The 20401-nt window shown below is 37.8% G+C and overlaps 1 protein-coding gene across 4 annotated transcripts in view; it reads right to left on the minus strand.

Moving 5' to 3' along the window:
• The window catches only part of KITLG (KIT ligand), a 91758-nt gene that overhangs the window by 19952 nt on the left and 51405 nt on the right, over positions 1–20401 (minus strand). For 3 of the 4 annotated variants that reach the window (XR_009356875.1, XM_059186481.1, XM_059186482.1), the window contains exons 4-6: positions 8201–8371; positions 5290–5449; positions 4554–4637 (exon numbers count right to left, since the gene is read on the minus strand). Coding sequence is in view for 3 of the 4 variants with exons in the window: in XM_059186481.1 (XP_059042464.1) it covers positions 4554–4637; positions 5290–5449; positions 8201–8371 (415 nt within the window). In the remaining variant the exon portion in view is untranslated. The remainder of the gene's footprint in view (positions 1–4553; positions 4638–5289; positions 5450–8200; positions 8372–20401) is intronic. The other variant, XM_059186484.1, reaches the window with a different exon arrangement.

Genomic DNA, 20401 nt, shown 5'->3' on the forward strand with positions numbered 1-20401 from the left:
GTTAAATATTCCCTCTCTGTGGGGAATATTGATAACGGGAGAGGCTGCACATGGGTATGGGCAGGAGGTATGTGGGAAATCTATGTAGCTTTCCCTAAATTTTGCTATGAACCAAAACTGGTTTAAACAAAATTAAAAGCAATTGTATTGGATGAAAAAAAATGTATTGAATGAAACGTTCAGCAGCTTACAGATGGCAGAAGAGTAGGGAAACTTGAAAACAATAAGAAATATTGCAATAATGCATAAATATTCCATAATTTTTATGCAATAATGCATAGAAATTATGCATTTTGGTGAACAGAGAGATTGGGGAGAGAGAGAAAAAAATCTGAATAAAACCTCCATAATCTGTGAGACAAGATCAAACTACCTAATAAATATGTGATTGCTATGGGTGTGATTAAATGTACTATGTGTGATTCCTTTTGGAGAGAAGAGAAAATGAAGAAAAATATTTGAAAGAGTTATGGACAAATTTTCCCCAAGATTTTGGGAAAATACACTTATGTATCAAAGAGGCTTGACAATATGCAAAAGAAAAAAAAATACAAAAAAACCCCCCAAAAAACAAAAAAAAAACAAAACCCAGTCCTAGGCACATCTTAGTCAAGCTACTACACAGAAGAAAAACTTGAAAGGCAGAGGGAAAAATGACCCAGTACATATTAGAACAAATATAAACTCTGGATGCCTTTTTCTCAGAAAACAATAAAAGCAGGAAGACAATTAAGTGACATCTTTAAAGGACTGAAAAAAAATTCTGACTACTCAGAATTCTGTATCCAGTAAAAAGCACCTGCAGTACTGAAGACATTTTTTTTTTAAAGATTTTATTTATTTATTTGACAGAGAGAGATAACAAGCAGGCAGAGAGGCAGGCAGAGGGAGTTGAGGAAGCAGGCTCCCTGCTGAGCAGAGAGTCTGATGCGGGGCTCCATCCCAGGACCCTGAGATGACTTGAGCCAAAGGCAGTGGCTTAACCTACTGAGCCACCCAGGTGCCCCAACATTTTTTTTTCTTAAGTACGCTCCATGCCCAGCACAGAGCCCAATGTGGGGCCCGAACTCATGACCCAAAGATCAAGTCCTGAGCTGGGATCAAGAGATGGTCACTAACACAATGAGTCACCCAGGTGCCCCCATGGACATTTATTTATTTTTTTAATATTCTATTTATTTGACAGAGATCACAAGTAGGCAGAGAGGCAGGCAGAGAGAGAGGAGGAAGCAGGCTCCCCGCAGAGCAGAGAGCCTGATGTGGGGCTTGATCCCAGGACCCTGGGATCATGACCTGAGCCGAAGGCAGAGACCTTAACCCACTGAGCCACCCAGGCGCCCCCCCACGGACATTTTTTAATTAAAAAACAAAAAAAAAAAAAAAAAGATTTTGTTGCCAGTAGATTTACACCACAGGAAATACTAAAGGAAGTACTTTAGACTGAAAGGAATTAACACTAGATGGAAAGTTCGGTTTACAAGAAGGAATGCAAAGTTTAAGAAATAATATATGGGTAAATACAAAAGACAACTATATTCTTTTGTTTTTTAAAAAAGACATAGGATAGCTTAAAGCAATAATTATAAGACTATAGTGAGGCTTATAACCTATGTAGATCTATATGTCAACACAGCACAAAAGATGATTCTCATATTTTTTTCTTAAGTGCTACAATATTAAGTAGAACACTGCAAGATGTATACTGTAATTCCTAAAACAACCATAAAATAATGCAAAGAGAGCTATTGAAAATAAAATTAACAAAATTAACCCAAAATCAATCTGGAAAGGAGAAACAAACAAATGAAGCAAATAGGAAATAAATGATAGGCCCAAATCCAACCATACCAATAACTGTATTAAATATAAATGGATAAAATACTCTAATTAAAAGTCAAAGACAGCCTAGCTGAAATAGCAAGGCCCAACTATACACTGACTACCAGAGATGATCTTTAAAAATAGAGACAGTAGGTTGAAAAGAAGAAAGGTATACCATGAAAACAGTAAGCATTAAGAAAAACTGGCTCCACTAACGCAGACAAAATACACTTCAAGACAAAGAATTCTAGCAGAGATAATGATGATTATTTCACTATACCCACCTAATAATACAGCTTCAAAATATGAAGTAGAAAATACATAACCAAAAGGAGAAATGGCAAAAACCACAAATAAAAGATTTTTACTGTTCCTCTATTAGTAGTTGATAAAGAAAATTAGATAAAAAAATTTAATAAGCATTTGGAAGATCTGAACATTATCAGCCATTTTGATCAAATTTTAGAATGCTACACTCATTATTTGAATGATACACATAAGTTTCAATAAATTTTGAAAGATTACAGTGTATGTTTTCTGACAATAGAATTTAGAAACCAATAAGATATCCAAAAAAAACTACACATTTTTAGACATTAAGTAACCCACTTTTAAATTACTCATGAATTAAAGAAGAAATCACATGGAGAATTAAAAGATATTTTTGAAGAAATAATGGAAACACAATATATCCAAGTGTGTGGGATGCAACTAAAGTTGCTTACAAGAAAATTTATAACTTTAAGTGCTTCCAACAGAAAATTAGAATGGCTTAAATCACTAATCAAACTTTTCAACCTTAAGGACTTCAGCTACAACTTAGCTGAACAAACTAAGCCCAAAGTAAAAAGAAGGAAATAGGGCGCCTGGGTGGCTCAGTGGGTTAAGCTGCTGCCTTGGCTCAGGTCATGATCTCAGGGTCCTGGGATCGAGTCTCTGCTCAGCAGGGAGCCTGCTTCCTCCTCTCTCTGCCTGCCTCTCTGCCTACTTGTAATCTCTCTGTCAAATAAATAAATAAAATCTTTAAAAAAAAAAAAAGAAGGAAATAATAAAGATGAGAAACCAATGAAATATAAATTAAGAAGCTAAAAGTTGCATCTTTGAAAAGATTAATAAAATAAAATCAGTAGTTAGTAAGAAAGACCTTGACTGGTTAACACAGTCTCTTTCTAAAACTTTTCAGATCTGATATGTTTTGTAATTCAGAATTTTGAGATTTTAGAAGATTCTGTCTTACAGATATTGTATATAATATCCTCAGCAAAGTCTAGGTAGCATGCTGTGATCAAACACAATATTTCTATAGTGAAATCTATAAATATTCACTTTTAGAAGGAGAAAGACTATAAACAGCCTTATCTCAGTTTAGGTCAGGTCAGGTTTTGGTGCCAAAAATTCCCAAACAAATGGATTTTAGAGGTTTTTAAATTTTTTCTGAATTACAGAACTGGTATTGTGGATTTGTACTAAATTGATTATTACTTTTTATAGGTAGGTCCTCTCTATGTCCTTGAACATATGACAGTACCCCATTACTAAGTCTTTTTGTTTTTTTTAAAGATTTTATTTATTTATTTGACAGAGAGAAATCACAAGTAGATGGGGAGGCAGAGAGAGAGAGAGAGAAGGATGCAGGCTCCCTGCTGAGCAGAGAGCCCAATGTGGGGCTTGATCCCAGGACCCTGAGATCATGACCTGAGCCGAAGGCAGTGGCTTAATCCACTGAGCCACCAGGCGCCCCGCCATTACTAAATTAAGGGATAACTTTTTAAACTAAAATCATAGGATGATTTTTTTTCCTTCTACAGCTTCCTTGAAACTAGAGGATCAGAATATTTAGTAAAATCCAATGACCTTTATAACGACCTTCCCTGTATTTAAAAGGAGGACATCAAACTACCAGGAAATTGGGTCCTTAGTCAAAGAGCACATAAATTTAAGGCGAAGAAGCATATTCTCTTCTAACATTATTTTATAGTAAATAAAATCATCAGATGCACAAATATAAAATTGTAAATACTGATATAGCAAAACTGAAAATATCCTTAGAATTCTAATACAACCAACATCTGTACTTTCAATTTTAAAATTCCATTTTGTCAGGCAAATCCCACAACAAATATATTAAGTTGACAATGAATAAAGCTTAAATCATATTTCTAAAAGTAACTATATGACTTATTTAAAACAATCTTAACAGATTTTGGCCCAATACTCTAAAGATCATCTTGGGTTGTAGGGAAACCCATTCCTACAAAACTAATATTTATTTACTTATTAAAAATTTTTTAAAAAAATATTTATTAATTTGAGAAAGAGAGAGAGTGCACACAAGCAGGAAGGGCAGACAGAGAGGGAGAAAGAATCTCAAGCAGATTCCATGCTGAGTGAGGAGCCCATGCGGGGCTTAATCTCATGACCCTGAAATCAGGACTTGAGCCAAAACCAAGAATCAGACGCTTAAGCAACTGAGCCACCCAGGCACCCCCAAATTTTCATTTAAATTCTAGTTAGTTCACATATAGTATAATATTGATTTCAGGAGTAGAATTTACTGATTCATCACTTACATAGAAACCTAATATTTAATTCTCAGGAAGACTGTAACAGGAAGAACAGTACCAGAACAGTATTAATATTATAATTGCAGAAATTTCCTTTAAAGCCCATGCAATACTCCCATAGGTGCTAACTGGAGCCATGCATGCATTAAATCAGACGTATGTACTTACTATTACTGCTACTGCTGTCATTCCTAAGGGAGCTGGCTGCAACAGGGGGTAACATAAATGGTTTTGTGACACTGACTCTGGAATCTAAATAGAAAGCAATAATGTGTCAGTGTTGCATGGTGATTTACATAAATTACAGAGTGTGCAAAAGGTTGAAGTGCAATACCAGAGTACTTTCAAGGTCTGCTTCCCAAATTTTGATTATTCAGATCCTATTTATTTCTTACTGGGTCCTGTTCTATTTTAATTAAGAAATTCATCACAGTCACCTTACAGGGCAAAGATTCATTGCCTGTATACTTAACAAACATAAGTAACACAGATTTTCCCAGTGGGAAAACAAGTCTCAATACTGAGTAACTGGTAAAGATCAGAATTCATGACTCAGAGGTAGACCTTAAGGAAAAGGCTTGAAAAGGGAACATTAAGAAAACTGGAGATGAAGAGTAACACACACTATACAATACAAGCAAGTATCAGATAAATCTACCTCCCATATTGTTTACCAACAGAAAATTCTTATATTTGAAAATGACAAGTGTTGCTTTGGTTTGAAAACCAACAAATCAACTGATTATTTCTTTCATGCCATTTATATATGTCTCTGTGTTAGACATGTACACATACATCTTTCTCTAGCTACACATATATTTGGGTCAGAGGTAGAGTCTTACCTATATATACAAGATTCAAGCTTGCTTTTCACATATGAATTGGAAATTCTTATTTGTCTTACCTTTTTCAGGACTTAATGTTGAAGGGAGCACACATTCACTAGTTTTAGATGCCACTGTTTCCAAGTCCTTGAGGGCATCAATGGATCTGTTAAAAATTCTGAAGAATTCTTCAGGGGTAAAATGCCTGGGTTCTGGGTTCTTAGGTGATTTTTTTACATTCTGGAAGAAAACAGGATTATATTCTTCAGACAGTTTACAGATCTAACTGATGTCGAGGTAACAGGCTATAAAAATGTCCCCCAAAGATGCAAGTAAAACTAACACTTTTAGACAACTATCTTAACCTACATAATTCAAATTGGTACTGGAATTGAGCCCCACTTTGGTCTGGGGCTCAATTCCAGATAAAGGAATGAAGTGGTGGTGGGGGTAAGGTGAATAGGGTATCAAAACAAAATAATGTTAGCAACAAATTAGAGACACTGTTCTTTAAAGATGCTCACTAAGATAATGATTCTTTTATTTTTTATTTTTATTTATAACTTTATTATATTATAATATATATTTATTTATATATTTTTATTTTTTATATTTATTTTTATTAAAAAATACCTCATAACATATGCTCTAAATATATGTCATTTATATTTTATACATTTATTTACATATTTATATATATTTTTTAAATATTTTATTTATTTTATTTTAAAAAATCCCTCTTATAACACATGCTCAAAATAGCCCCAGATTAAAAAGTCAGATAATACTAAATAGTGGGAAGAATACGGAAAAGGGAGACTCTTATATATTGGTAGAATAATATAACTTGGTGCGTTTGGTAAGGTTGGACATGTGCCCATTCTGTAACCCAGAAATCCCACTTTGGGTGAATGCGCTAGAGAAGCTCTTGCACATACATGCGAGGAGACATACAAGAAAAGTTCTTAGCAACAGTGTAATATAACCCTTACATCAAACAACAGAAGAGTGGTTTAACCATGAGAGACTCTTAACTATAGGAAACCCACTGAGGGCTGCTGGAGGGGAAGTTGTGGGGGATCAGGTAACTGAGTGCTAGGCATTAAGGAAGGCACGTGATGTGATGAGCACTGAGTGTTATAAGCAACTGATGAATTACTGAACTCTACACCTGAAACTAATGATGGACGATATATTGGTCAACTGAATTTAAATTTATTTTTTAAAAAAGTGGTTTAATAAATATCAGTATATTAAGTCCATTCTATAAGCAGGAAAAACTTAATTTCAGCTCTATGCCTCAAAGTGGATATATCTTATAAACATAATGCTGAGCAAAAGAACCAAGTTATAAAAGAAATAAGTATGATTAATTTCTAGAAATTCCCCAGGAAAGCAAACCAGACTGTATTTTAGGAATTCATACATGCATGACTGTCTATAAATAAAAGTAGGTAACAATAACACCCATGTAAGTACTTGCTATGAACCGCACTAAGTGCTGTATACATATTAACTCCATCTCCAAAAACAATAGAGAAATACCACTTGGGTTCTAGCCACAGTGTCATGATTAGCAAATGAATACTCTTCAGTATCTGGGATGCTCTTCTTGACATCACCATTTACCTAATACTTAACTCATCTTTCAAGCCCCTGTGGTGGATTATTTCCTTCACGACATTGTTCCTCAGATGCCCTACTTTTTGTGACCTCTGCCTCTTATCACTGCCATCAGAACCCTATTTGTACTACTATGATATAAAAAGACATGTTAATTCTAAAACGTCATAGACTGTAAGACACACTAATTTAGAAATTAAAAAGCAAAGCAACAGATGTGATGAGATGTAGTGAGGAGGCTCTTAGTGCGGTAAGAATTCCGAGTGTGAACACAAAGGGGATGAATATTGGGTCTTACAGAGAAACTGGAATTTGGAGAAATATTTAAGTTTTACACTACAGAATGATCTCTAAAACATATTTAAACACCTAGAAGGCCTGTAGGGCAGACAATGAATTGTGAACTCTATGCCAAAGCAGGTCTTCCAAGACCTATTTTATTATGGAGTGTGGTATTCTAAAATAATAATTAAAATGTTTATTAGGATTTATTTTGCCAGACATGGTCCTAAGGCACTAATCACGGATCATCTAATGTCAGCTCCATGAGATGGATCCCGTCACTGTCATTCTAGGGATAAGGAGAGTGAACACAGAGAGGTTAAGTTCACAAAGGTAAACTAGTGACAAAGTCAGAATTTGAACTTTAACACATCATTCTTAATCTCTATACATTGCCTCGTCAATATACTTCAATCTCACAGCCCTGCCAGGCCCACATTCTGAAGCTGGTGACAGCTAATCATCAAATGGCCTGGCGATGGTAAAATTCACTGTTGTGACATGATTACTATGAATAGGTTAAGTCTAAGTGTTCGTTATAGGCAATTTTCCTTTTTTTTTTTTTTAAAGATTTATTTATTTATTTATTTATTTGACAGAGATCACACGTAGGCAGAGAGGCAGGCAGAGAGAGAGAGGAGGAGGAAGCAAGCTCCCCGTGGAGCAGAAAGCCTGATGTGGGGCTCGATCCCAGGACCCTGGGATCATGACCCGAGCTGAAGGTAGAGGCTTTAACCCACTGAGTCACCCAGGCGCCCTGGCAATTTTCCATTTAAAGGTAAATGAACATTTGTAACCTAAAAGGTGAGTTATGAGGACTTCCCTAACAAAATAAAGGGCATTGTTTTTTTTTTTTTACATTGTAGTGTGAATAAATTTTATTTTATATGAAATGACATCTAAGCCTTAAGGTATATTCCAGGATTTCAGTGTGACTATAACCACCTATTTTCTGTGCTCACCTTGAAAAACTTTCTTTAATGGAACATTTCACAAATAAAAGACACCACCCACCCTTGCCACCCCCAATCAGCATAGGTCTTAGAGAAGAGTAGTAAGAAGCCATCCCAAGGAATACAAATTTACCTCAGATGAGTGTTCCTCCATGCACTCCACAAGGTCGTCCACTATTTTCACAAGTTTGTCTATGATAGAGTAATTACTCAAGCCTTCAGAAATATTTGAAAACTTGTCCAGAAGATCAGTTAAGCTGACTGACAACTGTTCCACCATCACTCTTATCCAACAATGACTAGGCTGCAAGAAATTGAAAGAAAGGAAGATAAACAAATCTGTTATAAATACAGTAAACTTGGAGCATCCTTCTTCAAAGACATTAATGTTTTGGTCACTGCTGGACAAAGAATTTCCTTATATCAGAACAGGTCAGTTCTTGTGTTTTGTTTAACTCAGATGTAACATCTGCTTCTAAATTTGCAAATGAATAAAGATGTGAACAAAGTACTGATGGTAAAGAATGTTGCTCTTTTGGGCATCTGGGTGGCTCAGCTGGTTATGTCTGCCTTTGGCTCAGGTCATGATCCCAGGGTCTTGGGACTGAGACTCCCATGGGGTTCCCTGCTCAGTGGAGAGATCTTCTCCCTCTCCCTCTGTCTGCTGCTCCCCCTGCTTGTGCACTTTCTCTATGTGTGTGTCAAATAAATAAATAAAATTAAAAAAAAAAAAAAAGAAGAAGAAGAAGAAGAAAAGGAAGAAGAAGAAGAAGAATGTTGGTCTTCCATGGAAGTAAATTAAAGATGGAACCAAGTCTTAGCCTTGACAAGGTTTACTCACTTTACTCACTCACAATGTTCTTAGAACAGTTTTAGGCATAGAGGGAGTTATCCAAAAAAAAAAAAAAAGAAAAAAAGAAAAAAACATTGTAGGAGAGAGTCCTAGCCCTCAAGGACTTGAAGTCTTTTGGTGAACTGGAATATGAAACAGTGGGTTAAAAATAGCTTATTTTTCCAAAGTGCTTGATAGATTCTAAGACTTCTTCATAGATAAATTCATGTGGTTATTTAAAAAACAAACAGCCCTGGCAGGAGAATGGTCTCAGAGAGAAGCACTTTTATCTTTGCAGCAAGCCAGCTACATAATTTGTAGAGCCAAGTGCAAAATTTGTTCAAGAATGAATAATTTGTTCAAGAATGAATAATTATTAAGATGGTGACAGCAGAGCATTAAACCAATCATGGAGACATGTCCCTGAAGCGAGCCCTACCCATTAGGTTAGAAGTTCAAATGTGTATAGTCAGGTATAACTGGGGTTCGATTTGGGCTGAGAAACTCCAGAAAAGCTGCATAAAGTCTCTGAACCTCTCTATAGAATGGGAATAATAGAACAAGTTAGTTGTGAGGAGATGATGCACATAACTTGAAAGTAAGTTTTATGAAGGCAGTTCTAGACACAGCCTAGAACTGTCTGGCATGGGAAAATTGCTCAGAAACTATTTGTTGAACAAATGCATGAGTGAATAAAAAATGAATGAGAAAAAAATACTCTGTGTCAGGGGTCGACACTTTCTATAAAGGGCTAGGTAATCCGTATTTTAGGCTTTACATACCAAGAGACGAAAATAAAGGATATGTAGGTGCAATTATAGAAAGCGAATTTCTATAAAACTTATTACAAAATTAAAATGTAGTCACAATAATTAAATATGTCTTTTGCATAATCATCAAATTTCATCTCTTGTAACATAGGTCTACCAATAAGAATGAAATTATTTTGGGTCAACATTTTGTTTAGCTGGGTTTCAAAATATTCTCTATTATCAAATAGACTGTGGGGACGCCTGGGTGGCTCAGTTGGTTGGGCGACTGCCTTCGGCTCAGGTCATGATCCTGGAGTCCCGGGATCGAGTCCCGCATCGGACTCCCAGCTCCATGGGGAGTCTGCTTCTCTCTCTGACCTTCTCCTCATTCATGCTCTCTCTCACTGTCTCTCTCTCAAGTAAATAAATAAAATCTTTAAAAAAAAAAAGAAAACAAAAAAAATTAAAAAAAAAAATAGACTGTGAACATTCATCTGTAAAAACCAACCTCAGCTGACTGACCATTAAAATCAAGCAGTGGATTGGATCTGGCCTATAGTTTTCCAGCCTCTGTTATAAATGGCTCTGGGCCAATAAAGGCTTAGATTATTAGGAAAAAAAATCTCTTTGATATATTAAAACCCATTCTATTTTTTAAAATCAGTGTAACATTACTTAAAATAATTACATAAAATAAGTTCATATACTTTGTATACTTTAACACTATGTTTTCTTCTTTAAAGATCTTTTAAGTAGAAGCTCTGAATTTTTTTTTTTTTAACTCTGCTAAAATATAACAAGTGAGAAAAATAAGATTGGGGATAGCTATAATTGCCTTGGTTTATAAGATCCTAACAAATCTAAAATAACTTCTGCTGTAATAAAAATATTATAGGGAGGAGCTGATGCCATGTAAAACGAACCAAACCACTAGATTTCCCTTCCTACCAGCAGAATATATCTATGGGGGAAGGCCAAGTAATTTATCCTAAATTATACAAGGGGGCTATCTTCTATTCATTTAACAGAACAGTTTTAATTAATATAACACAGCCAAAAAGGAAACGGGTTTATCTACAAATTGGTAAGCCCCAATTCCTGGAAGCACGAAATGTCATTCAAAACTTTCAAAAGTGTTGGCTCTGGCTTCAGAAAAGTAGAATAAACAAACCCCCAAATGGGAATTAGTTCAATTAGGCCATTTCACTCAACTCATCAACCAAATTCTCAAAGACTATGTGTTTCCAAAGTATGTTCAGAATGGATTCTTTGTTTTGTTTAATCAGTGCTTATCTCAAGCACATCCAAGTTCACATTTGCATCATTCACAGGTCTCTTTCCAAAATGTCACTCTTTCCTTTGGGACTGAATCGCTCTCCAAGTCTCCCTCCATTTAAACAGTGATAATTCCCTTTTAGACAGTCAGCCCTGTCAGCAAGGGGCAGATTTCCTAGGATATGGGATACAGCACAAACTGCAAATAACTGTTTGAAGAGTATTTATATGGTGGTGCAGCCTTCTCCAATTAATTCATTCCATTGTAATTGTGCAAATTTTTCTGTGGCAAGCAGATTCTAGGTGTCAGTCTCTTTAAACCCTGTCTTCACTCCACTTTTATCAATATGCTTGTCTATCCTTCCCTCAAATCTTCTGACATAGAAAAACCAAAATCAAATTCCCTTATTCTGAACTAAGGTACTCCCTTAGTTTCTGCTAGTCTTGGCGCCTAAAGTGAGCAGGGGTTTTTTTGGTTTTGTTTTTGTTTTTTTTCCCCCTTTTCCTTTTTTGTGGTTAGAAATGATTTTGGTCACAGGTTTCTTATTTTTAAACCAGGGAACTCTGGTGCTTACTGTCACCATTTCTGTTTATCTCTATTTTCGGCTGAACTCTTTGTTTCCATTCTGTATTTAAGTTCTTATTTAGCTATGACAATGCCCTCACCACCACTCACGGTCCCCCACGGTCCCCAGCTTTCACATACAACTGAAGCAACCAACTTTTCCTAGCAAAAACTTTCTAGCCTTAACTTATAATTTCTTACAGTTAAATCCTGGAACTCTCACATCTAATCTTAGCCCAAAACTTGCCCTTTATAACTTATGAAGAATTCTCTGCTTGTTAATATGAGCTTCTGTACTACTACACTACTGAAAATCACATTTCTAAACATCTTGTAAATTGTATTTCATTCATTATTCATTCTTGCCAAATTTCCTTGGGAAAAATACTGTATAATCAATTCAGAGTTCTATCTTTTCATTAATTTGCTTAAAGAGTCACATGTTAGCTTTTTAGGATTCTTGGACTTATTAAAGATAGCTCTGAGGCTGAAACAAAATTAGGTATCAGCCAGTTTTGACCTGTCTGCAAGAAAACCAGCTTTGACTAGATCATATTTTCTTTTTAATTAAATATAATAGAATGAAACATAGGAAACTCATCATTTCATTTGTGAGATAATATATCTGCTTTCTGACTCTTCTAAGATTATGATTAAGAAACATGATTGAAGGCTGTAAGTTTCCCAAATGTAATTTTTCCCTTTGCCTTAATAACAGGCATTATCATCACTATTCCTTAGCTTTCAGAAACCATTTTAAGCTTAAATAGTTTAAATAGTTCTGTATAAATATCAACTCACAACATTCATCAGAAGAATGTAAGATACAAATAATGTTCTCTATTTTACTAGCAGAAAAATGTGAAGAATTAGGAAAGTTGATAAAACCACACAGGAGGCCAAAGAAGTGAGGTAAGAGGTACCTGTCAAATTCTTGAAGTACATATAATTTAAAGTTCCATTCCTGCATATACATGCAAAACAAAACATATTCCTTGCTTTGAAAGGGAAAATCTGCCTGGGTTTTCCTTAACCCCAGACTCTCAATTTCTTATCTTCTTTCCTGGTAGCTTCTGTCTTATATTTGCTGGGTTAATTACAGCAACTCCGGCTAAGACTACTGGAAAAACATGCTTTCAATTCCTATGTAATATGTATCATTCTAAAATGCTAACTGAATCAATTCATCTATAATTCTTGACCTGCTACCATGCCATCACCACTGAAGATTTGTTCAAAAGATGAAAAATTCCTGGGGCTCCTGGGTGGCTCAGATGGTTAGGCATCTGCCTTCGGCTCAGGTCATAATCCTGGGGTCCTGGGATCGAGCTCCCTATCAGGCTCCCTGCTTGGCAGGAAGCCTGCTTCTCTCTCTCTCCCACTCCCCCTGCTTGTGTTCCCTCTCTCGCTGCATCTTTCTCTGTCAAAAAAATAAAATCTAAAAAAAAAAAAAAAAAAAAAAAAAAAAAAAAGCTGTAAAATTCCTAAGGGATTTTAAAGTACCATGACCAAGTTAATGATTTAACTAAATGATGAAATAAAAGATATAAAAACTACTATACTTAAAAGCATTCTAAACATAAGTAGGAATAGGACTGCTTCCAAAGACCAATAATGAAAATATCTATGCACATTCTAAAACCACACATAAATTTAAAGTGGGTCCTATATGAGCATATAAAATAGATACTATATGATATGTGATATAACACCTCTGCAGTCCCAGAACTGATACATTCGAGACCGTGGCTGAAACTGGGTGCTTTACAAATGCCCTGGGGACTTCCTCAGTCTGGCATGCCTTTCTCTTCTCTATCCCCTCCTCCTTTCAAGAAATTGTTCTGGTTTATAAGCTAAAATAAGTTTACACATTATTCTGCATCAGTCTTAGATGCACAGGAAGTCTCTAAGAGCAGGTACCATTAGCTTTCACTGGAAAAAACATACTATAAAATATAACATTTCACGCATACTTGGTGCTACCCTCCATTTGGTAGCTCTCAGTAGAGAGAGACCTGTGGCCTTCCTTAGTGGTCCTAATGCAGGTATCTACATTGAGAGAGTTCCCTACAAAGGAGCTGGGGTAATGACTCCATTAGTGATTCTTAGGGAGAAAAGCCCTGACTCATAAACCATGAGCCCTCTAAGGAATATCCACAGCGTGCACCCTTTCTTCTAATCCATCTAATCTGATTACCAGCCTTACTGCCCAGGTAGATTGTTTTAGTTTTCTTTGCTTTAATGTGTGTGTGTGTGTGTGTGTATGTGTGAGAAACCTCAGTCTGGTCAGAATTAGAGGTATGAATGCCCAAGGCACAAAGCATTCCTTTCTTTCTTCTTGTGCTTCCAGCATTGACCTCCAGGCTGAGAGATCCAAAGAACGTAGAGCCATGCCATTGAGAATCACTAGAGTTGAGATCTGGAAGGAATGCATTAGACCACCTGCTCCAGTCCCACCAATTTCGGAAATGGGAAAACCAAGACCTAGAGCCGTGAAGTGGTTTGTTCAAGGTTGTACAATAAATGTAAAACAGAAACATGAGAACGCCAGGACTCACCTAGTTCTTTCATCAGTGGTATAAAGCACGTACAGTTGCAGTATTTGCTTTCCATAAAGGTGACCATGAGTCTTACGGTCTCACATCTGGACCACGCATACCGGTCCTTCGACTCAAGTAAGAGAGCTCTGGGGAGTGGAAATGGCTCTTTCTGTGTCAGTTCAATGAATTCAGAGTCCTAATGATGAAAATAAATTTCTCCGAGCCAACTGTCACACCCAGACAGCAAATGCCAGTCGTCTTTAGTGGACTTTCTTTATTCTCCTTCTAGTATTTACCCTTAGGGCTGGAGAACACACTCCCCTGCTACTCTCAAACATTCCAAGGCAGGCAAATTTCAAACATTTCTATCAAAGCACTTTGCAAAACAGTGTGTGCTCCCAATGCTGGTATGGAATCTCTAAAATCTTAACTACCTTTTGGAGAAGCTGGTTTTGTCATGATTTATTTTGGTCTTCTGCTAAACAATTCATTTGGGTCTTCAGTATTCTCTTCAGGCATCTGACTCTCATGTTCTTGCTTGGATTAAAGTGATGTAGAAACCTCAATCTGATTAAGCTGGTAATCAGTCCAAACACTATAAATATGTGTTATTTCCCAGGGCAGGCCTATAAATGGTCTCTGATCCTCACCCAAAATGGCACAGTGACGGAGGAATGGCATGGCCAGGTAAGGGCAGAAATGATGAACAAGAAGCTCACTGTCTAGTCCCAACTATTCACACACTTTGTGGTTTTTAGTCAAGTCACTTAATCTATTCAGAGCTTCATGTTTCTCCATAAAATACCAGGGTCTGTCTAATCTGTACTAGCCAATACGGGGGCTATTAGCCCCTGTGGCTACTTACCACACAAACTGTAGCTTGGCTGATTGAAGCACTAAAATTTTAATTTTACTTAACTTGTTTAAAGTAAAAAAATCAATACAATTCAGTGACTGGAGGAAGTGTGGTTTTTGAGGGTTTTTTTTTTTTTTTTGAAGATTTTATTTATTTATTTAGAGAGCACATGCAAGCTGGGGGAGGGGCAGAGGGAGGGGAGAGAGCATCTCAAGCAGACTGTGCTGGGCATGGAGCCCCACGCGGGGCTGGATCTCACAACTCTGAGATCACCACCAGAGCCCAAATCAAGAGTCAGATGCTCAACTGACCAAGCCACACCAGCTGCCCCAGGCCTGGAAAACTTTTAAGTATATTTGGAAAAACTCTGGTATATGAATCTGCACTTTCAATTGTAAATTTTATGAAAATTGAAAGGAGTAAATATTTCTGACGAAAATTTAATGTCTGCACTGAAGTGTGCTATAGGTGTGAAATACACAGTGGATTTTGAATATGAAAAAATTTAAAATATTCCATTAATTTAGTTTGAGAAGGTAAAATGTTATTTTGGATATATTACAATAAAAACTATTTTACTGGGGCACCTGGGTGGCTCAGTGGGTTAGGCCTCTGCCTTCGGCTCAGGTCATGATCTCAGGGTCCTGGGGTCGAGCCCCGCATCGGGCTCTCTGCTCAGCAGGGAGCCTGCTTCCCCCTCTCTCTCTGCCTGCCTCTCTGCCTACTTGTGATCTCTCTCTCTGTCAAATAAATAAATAAAATATTAAAAAACAAAACAAACAAACAAAAAAAAAACTATTTTACTTATTCCCCTGTTCCTTTTTACTTTTTTTTTTTTTAAATGTGGCCACTGAACAATTTTTAAGATTACACATATGGCTTCCATTATGTTTCTACCAGACAGTAATGGCCTAGCTATTCTGAAGAGTATCTTCATATAATCACTAATTAAGATGGGTCCTGTAGTTTGAGTACACAAAAGAGCTACTTAAAAATAGTATTTAATGTTATATTTTATTCATTTAATATTTTATACCTATGCACTAAAAAATACTTTCTTTTCATATAGGAGGTATAAGTAGGTAAGTACAGTATCTACTTGGAGGATTTAATCTGTTTCTCTAGGAAGTACTTCTAATCCTAGGGGTTGAGCCTCAGGATCCTTACCAACAACTAGGAAACTTGCCCTATGGCTTAACTGGATAATGGTAGATCCTCAGCCAGTTGGACCAATTGGAAAGTCCCTACCCCAAGCCGGTAGGTAATAGAAACTAAGCCATCTCTGAGCAGCGCCACAACCGCAGATATATAAAGTTGGGAGTCTGGGGTAGCTACATTTCACCAGATGACCGGAACACAAAGAAATTCTGCACAGACAGAACAGCATAAGGCAGAGATGCAGAGACTCAGAGAGAGGAAAAGGGAGACCCGGTAGTTTTCCGGTACTGGCTGGAATCCCTTCATGAAGCCTGGCCACATCCTTGCCCTTTTACTAGAATGCTGTTCTCTTAAGCATCCTTATAACTAGAATTTTTTTTTTTTTGCTTTCTTTTTTTTTTTTTTTTTTAAAGATTTTATTTATTTATTTGACAGAGTGAAATCACAAGTAGGCAGAGAGGCAGGCAGAGAAAGAGAGAGGAGCAAGCAGGCTCCCTGCCAAGTAGAGAGTCCGATGCGGGACTCGATCCCAGGACCCTGAGCTGAAGGCAGAGGCTTAACCCACTGAGCCACCCAGGGACCCCTCTGCTTTCCTTCTTTAAGTTTCAATTCATTACTGTTAGTGAGAACCAAAGAACTCTAAACAAGTAACATGGACTCCTTTAACATCTGGGAATCGGGACATATTTTGACAACAGTTAAATGTTTATTGGTGAGCAATTTTTTGAGTAATACCTACCTCCTTGAATGGCAGAGAAATACAGAGGAGTGAAAGATTTGACCCCTAATCTTTCCTAAATAAATCCCTAAATAAGACAGTAAAAAGAGAAAGCATGACAAAATAATGGTAGCCTCTAACAAATGTATATATCCTATATCTTGGACTTTTTCCAATCTTAATTCTCACAACACGTTGAGACAAATACATAACACATACAATTTTAAACAGCTCTGTAAGCCATATACGATCAGGTACTCAAAATGAACAGGTATCCAAAATGGACAAATTCTATAAAAATGCAGAGATGATGAACTAAAAGGTAGGGTCCACAGACCAGATCCCATGTTGGTGTTACTGACCACCGTGTCTCCCCGAGTCAAGCAGAGCAGGGGTAATGCCAGTTTTTCCAAAGAGAGCTGGGTCTCAAACAGTAGGAAATGGCTCTGGGGAGAAAGGGGGATCTCCTCCTGGCCTCGGATAAAGAGGGTCATGAGGTTGCTTTCAGGGGCAAGATACTACATGACTGGGCAGTAGAACCGGCATGAGCGGATGGAAGAGAGAAGGGCATTCGTGGTGAAGGGCAGTAGCCCTGAGCCAAGTCCTAGAGTTGAGAATAAGCACGGTAATGTTAGGAGAAAGGGATGCATCTTCCTGGGGTGGCAGGTTGGTGTTGAGAAATAAAAGATAATAAGATGAGGCAAGATTAGGAAGAGTCATGAGCATCAGATTGAGGAATTGGGCGTTGATCCTTTAGTCTCTGGAACAATGAGGAAGTCCTTGATTATGGAAATGACTCCATGAAAGTAGTTTAGTTTTTATTTTTTTCAAGATTTTACCTATTTATTTGACAAAGAGAGATCACAAGCAGGCGGAGAGGTTCCCTGCTGAGCAGAGAGCTCAATGCGGGACTCAATTCCAGGATCCTGAGATCATGACCTGAGCCGAAGGCAGGTCATTAACCCACTGAGCCACCCAGGCATCCTCAATGAAAGTAGTTTAATAGGAGCCTCAAGGAAACCCTGATTCCTAAAAATTGCATAATGCCTTATGCATAAGATTTTTAATAAAATGTACATATATCTAAAAAAAGAAGGGCAATAATGTTGAGGTGCAGGTATTGTGTGAGGCGTTATAGGCATTCATCTCACAATAATCCTGTGGACTCCATCCAGGTCAAATTTGTGCCTTAGAGGAATAACAAGAGATTACGTGAGAACTTTTCTCCTTCCTTCCTCACTTTCTCTCAGCAAGTTATTCATTAGGTCCCTATCAGTCATTAGGCACTAATGCTATAAAAACAGAGCAAACATAGACAATCCCTGTCCTCATGAAGTTTACAGGTCTAAGCCGAAGGTTATCAATTAAGTAAATACACAAATAAACGGGAAACTGTTCCTTTGAAGACGGTCACAAAGGGAGTTTCCAACCGGAGGATTTGGCTTCATCAAGGAGGAAAAGGAAGGCTCCCTTACAGAAGCGAAAATGAAACCTAGAGTCTGGAGTTACTGGAATCAAAGGTCCCACCATGTGCAGAGGAACAGGGGCCACAGGGAACCCGTGAGGATGTGCATGCGGCTGGTAGAGGGTCTGCCGCACAGTGGGAACCCATGAGGACGTAGGGCTGGAAGAGGGTTTGAAAAGGTGCCACACAATGCGGGTCTTAGAGGCCTGGTTTCAGGAGCTCCTTTTTTCTGTTTCCTAAGAACTCTGGCATTCAAAGCATAGAAAGAGGGAAGGGTAAAACAATTAGGTGTGTGTTAGCTTGTTTAATCAGTTGTGTCGACTCAAGAAGAGTCAAAACCTCAAATGAGAAGCCCTGGAATGGCCAGGGAGATGGGAGGAGCCCAGAGGCAGCAGAGCCCAGCAAAAGAAGGCAGGAAGACCGGAGACTGGGAATCCTGCACACCCGGGGCAGGGGGCTGCAGGGGGACAGTGGCCTGGAGGATTATGGTTAGAATGAGGTTACATATTCCCAATGACTTCTTTCTTTAACCTTGCCTTTAAAAATAATTAAAAACTGGGCACCTGGGTGTCTCAGTGGGTTAGAGCCTCTGCCTTCAGCTCAGGTCATGATCCCAGGGTCCTGGGATCAAGCCCGCATCGGGCTCTCTGCTCAGCAGGGAGCCTGCCTCCCCCTCACTCTCTGCCTGCCTCTCTGTCTACTTGTGATCTCTATCAAATAAATAAAATCTTATTAAAAAAAAAACAAATAATTAAAAACTGACATGACATACAGTAAAGAATGGTTTAGTAAGCATCAATAGATGCTAAATTTGGGGGGAAAACTTTTGATGAGGAACTGTGCATGATCTTAAAACATCTCCCTCTAATATTGCTCATGCGTTGCTAATGAGTAAATACATAGAACTAGCAGAATATCTTCACCAGGGGATCTGTTTAAGCACCTTGAGGGGAAAATGGACACTGTGTGCCTCTGGGTGTGATAACCTAAAGACATTTCATCACTTATGTAGCATCATGGCTTCAAATGCATAATCTGAATATAATCATTAAGAAACATCAGTCAAATGTTTCAAAGACACACATCTTACTTAAAGGGGATGGTTGTGTTACTTTACATTTTAATGTCATAGAGACAAAAGAAAGGCTGAGGAGCTTTTAAAGCAGAGTAAAGAGACAGGAGATATTAGCTTACACAAGCTTAGTGGGCTTAAAACAGCACAGATTTATTATTTTACTGTTCCTGAGGTCAGAAATCTAACACAGGTCTTACTAGGCTCAAATCAGGGTGTTCATGCAGTCTGGGTTTCTTTTAGGGGCTCTACCAGAGAATTCCTTTCCTTGCCTTTTCCAGCTTCTATTTTATTTTAAGATTTTATTTACTTGAGATAGAGGGAGAGTAAAAGAGTATAGGCTAGGGGACAGGCAGAAGAAGAGGGAGCAGACTTCCCACTAACCAGAGAGTTCTGGCTCAATCCTAGAACCCTGGGATCATACCTGAGCTAAATGGAGACACTTAATCAACTGAACCACCCAGGACCCCTGCCTTTTCCAGCTTCTGGAGACTACCTGCATCCCTTGGCGGGTGGTCCCTTACCCTGTAAGGACCTATTTTATATTTTTATATTTTAGCAAGAGGCTTTCATTGAGGTTAAACAAAAACCTTGTTGTTTAACCCTTAAACTGTCCCTGCTCTCCTTCTCCCAAGGGATTCACTTAAAAACAAGTCCAGGAAAAACAGCTCTAGGTAGCAAAGCCCAGATACAAGGATGGATCAGGCCAGGTGGAGACATCCGATCAGTGGGGGGATGCATACTGTCTTCCTGGTTACCAAGGAGTATGGGCCCCGCCCTCTGGGAGCCTTTTGCGTGCCAATCCCAATCAAGGTGTAATAGGCTGGTTTAAAGGCCTTTGCCCTTAAAAGCTAGTCTGTGAAACAGCGAAGGGTTGACCTCTCTTGTAAGACGTGTGTCCCCAAACGTTCGGTTAGATTCTTGATGCTTGGCGCGAAAGAAAGCTTTGCTTGACCTTCGATTTATATCGGTTTCGCTCCTTTAATCACGGATCCATTATTGGAGCATAACAACCCCATTTTCAAAGTCAACAATTCGACATCTTTTAATCATTCTCTCTGACTCTCACACTCTTGCTTCCTTCTTATAAGGATTCACGAG

Source organism: Mustela lutreola, chromosome 8 (assembly GCF_030435805.1).
Source record: "Mustela lutreola isolate mMusLut2 chromosome 8, mMusLut2.pri, whole genome shotgun sequence".
Lineage (NCBI taxonomy): Eukaryota > Metazoa > Chordata > Mammalia > Carnivora > Mustelidae > Mustela > Mustela lutreola.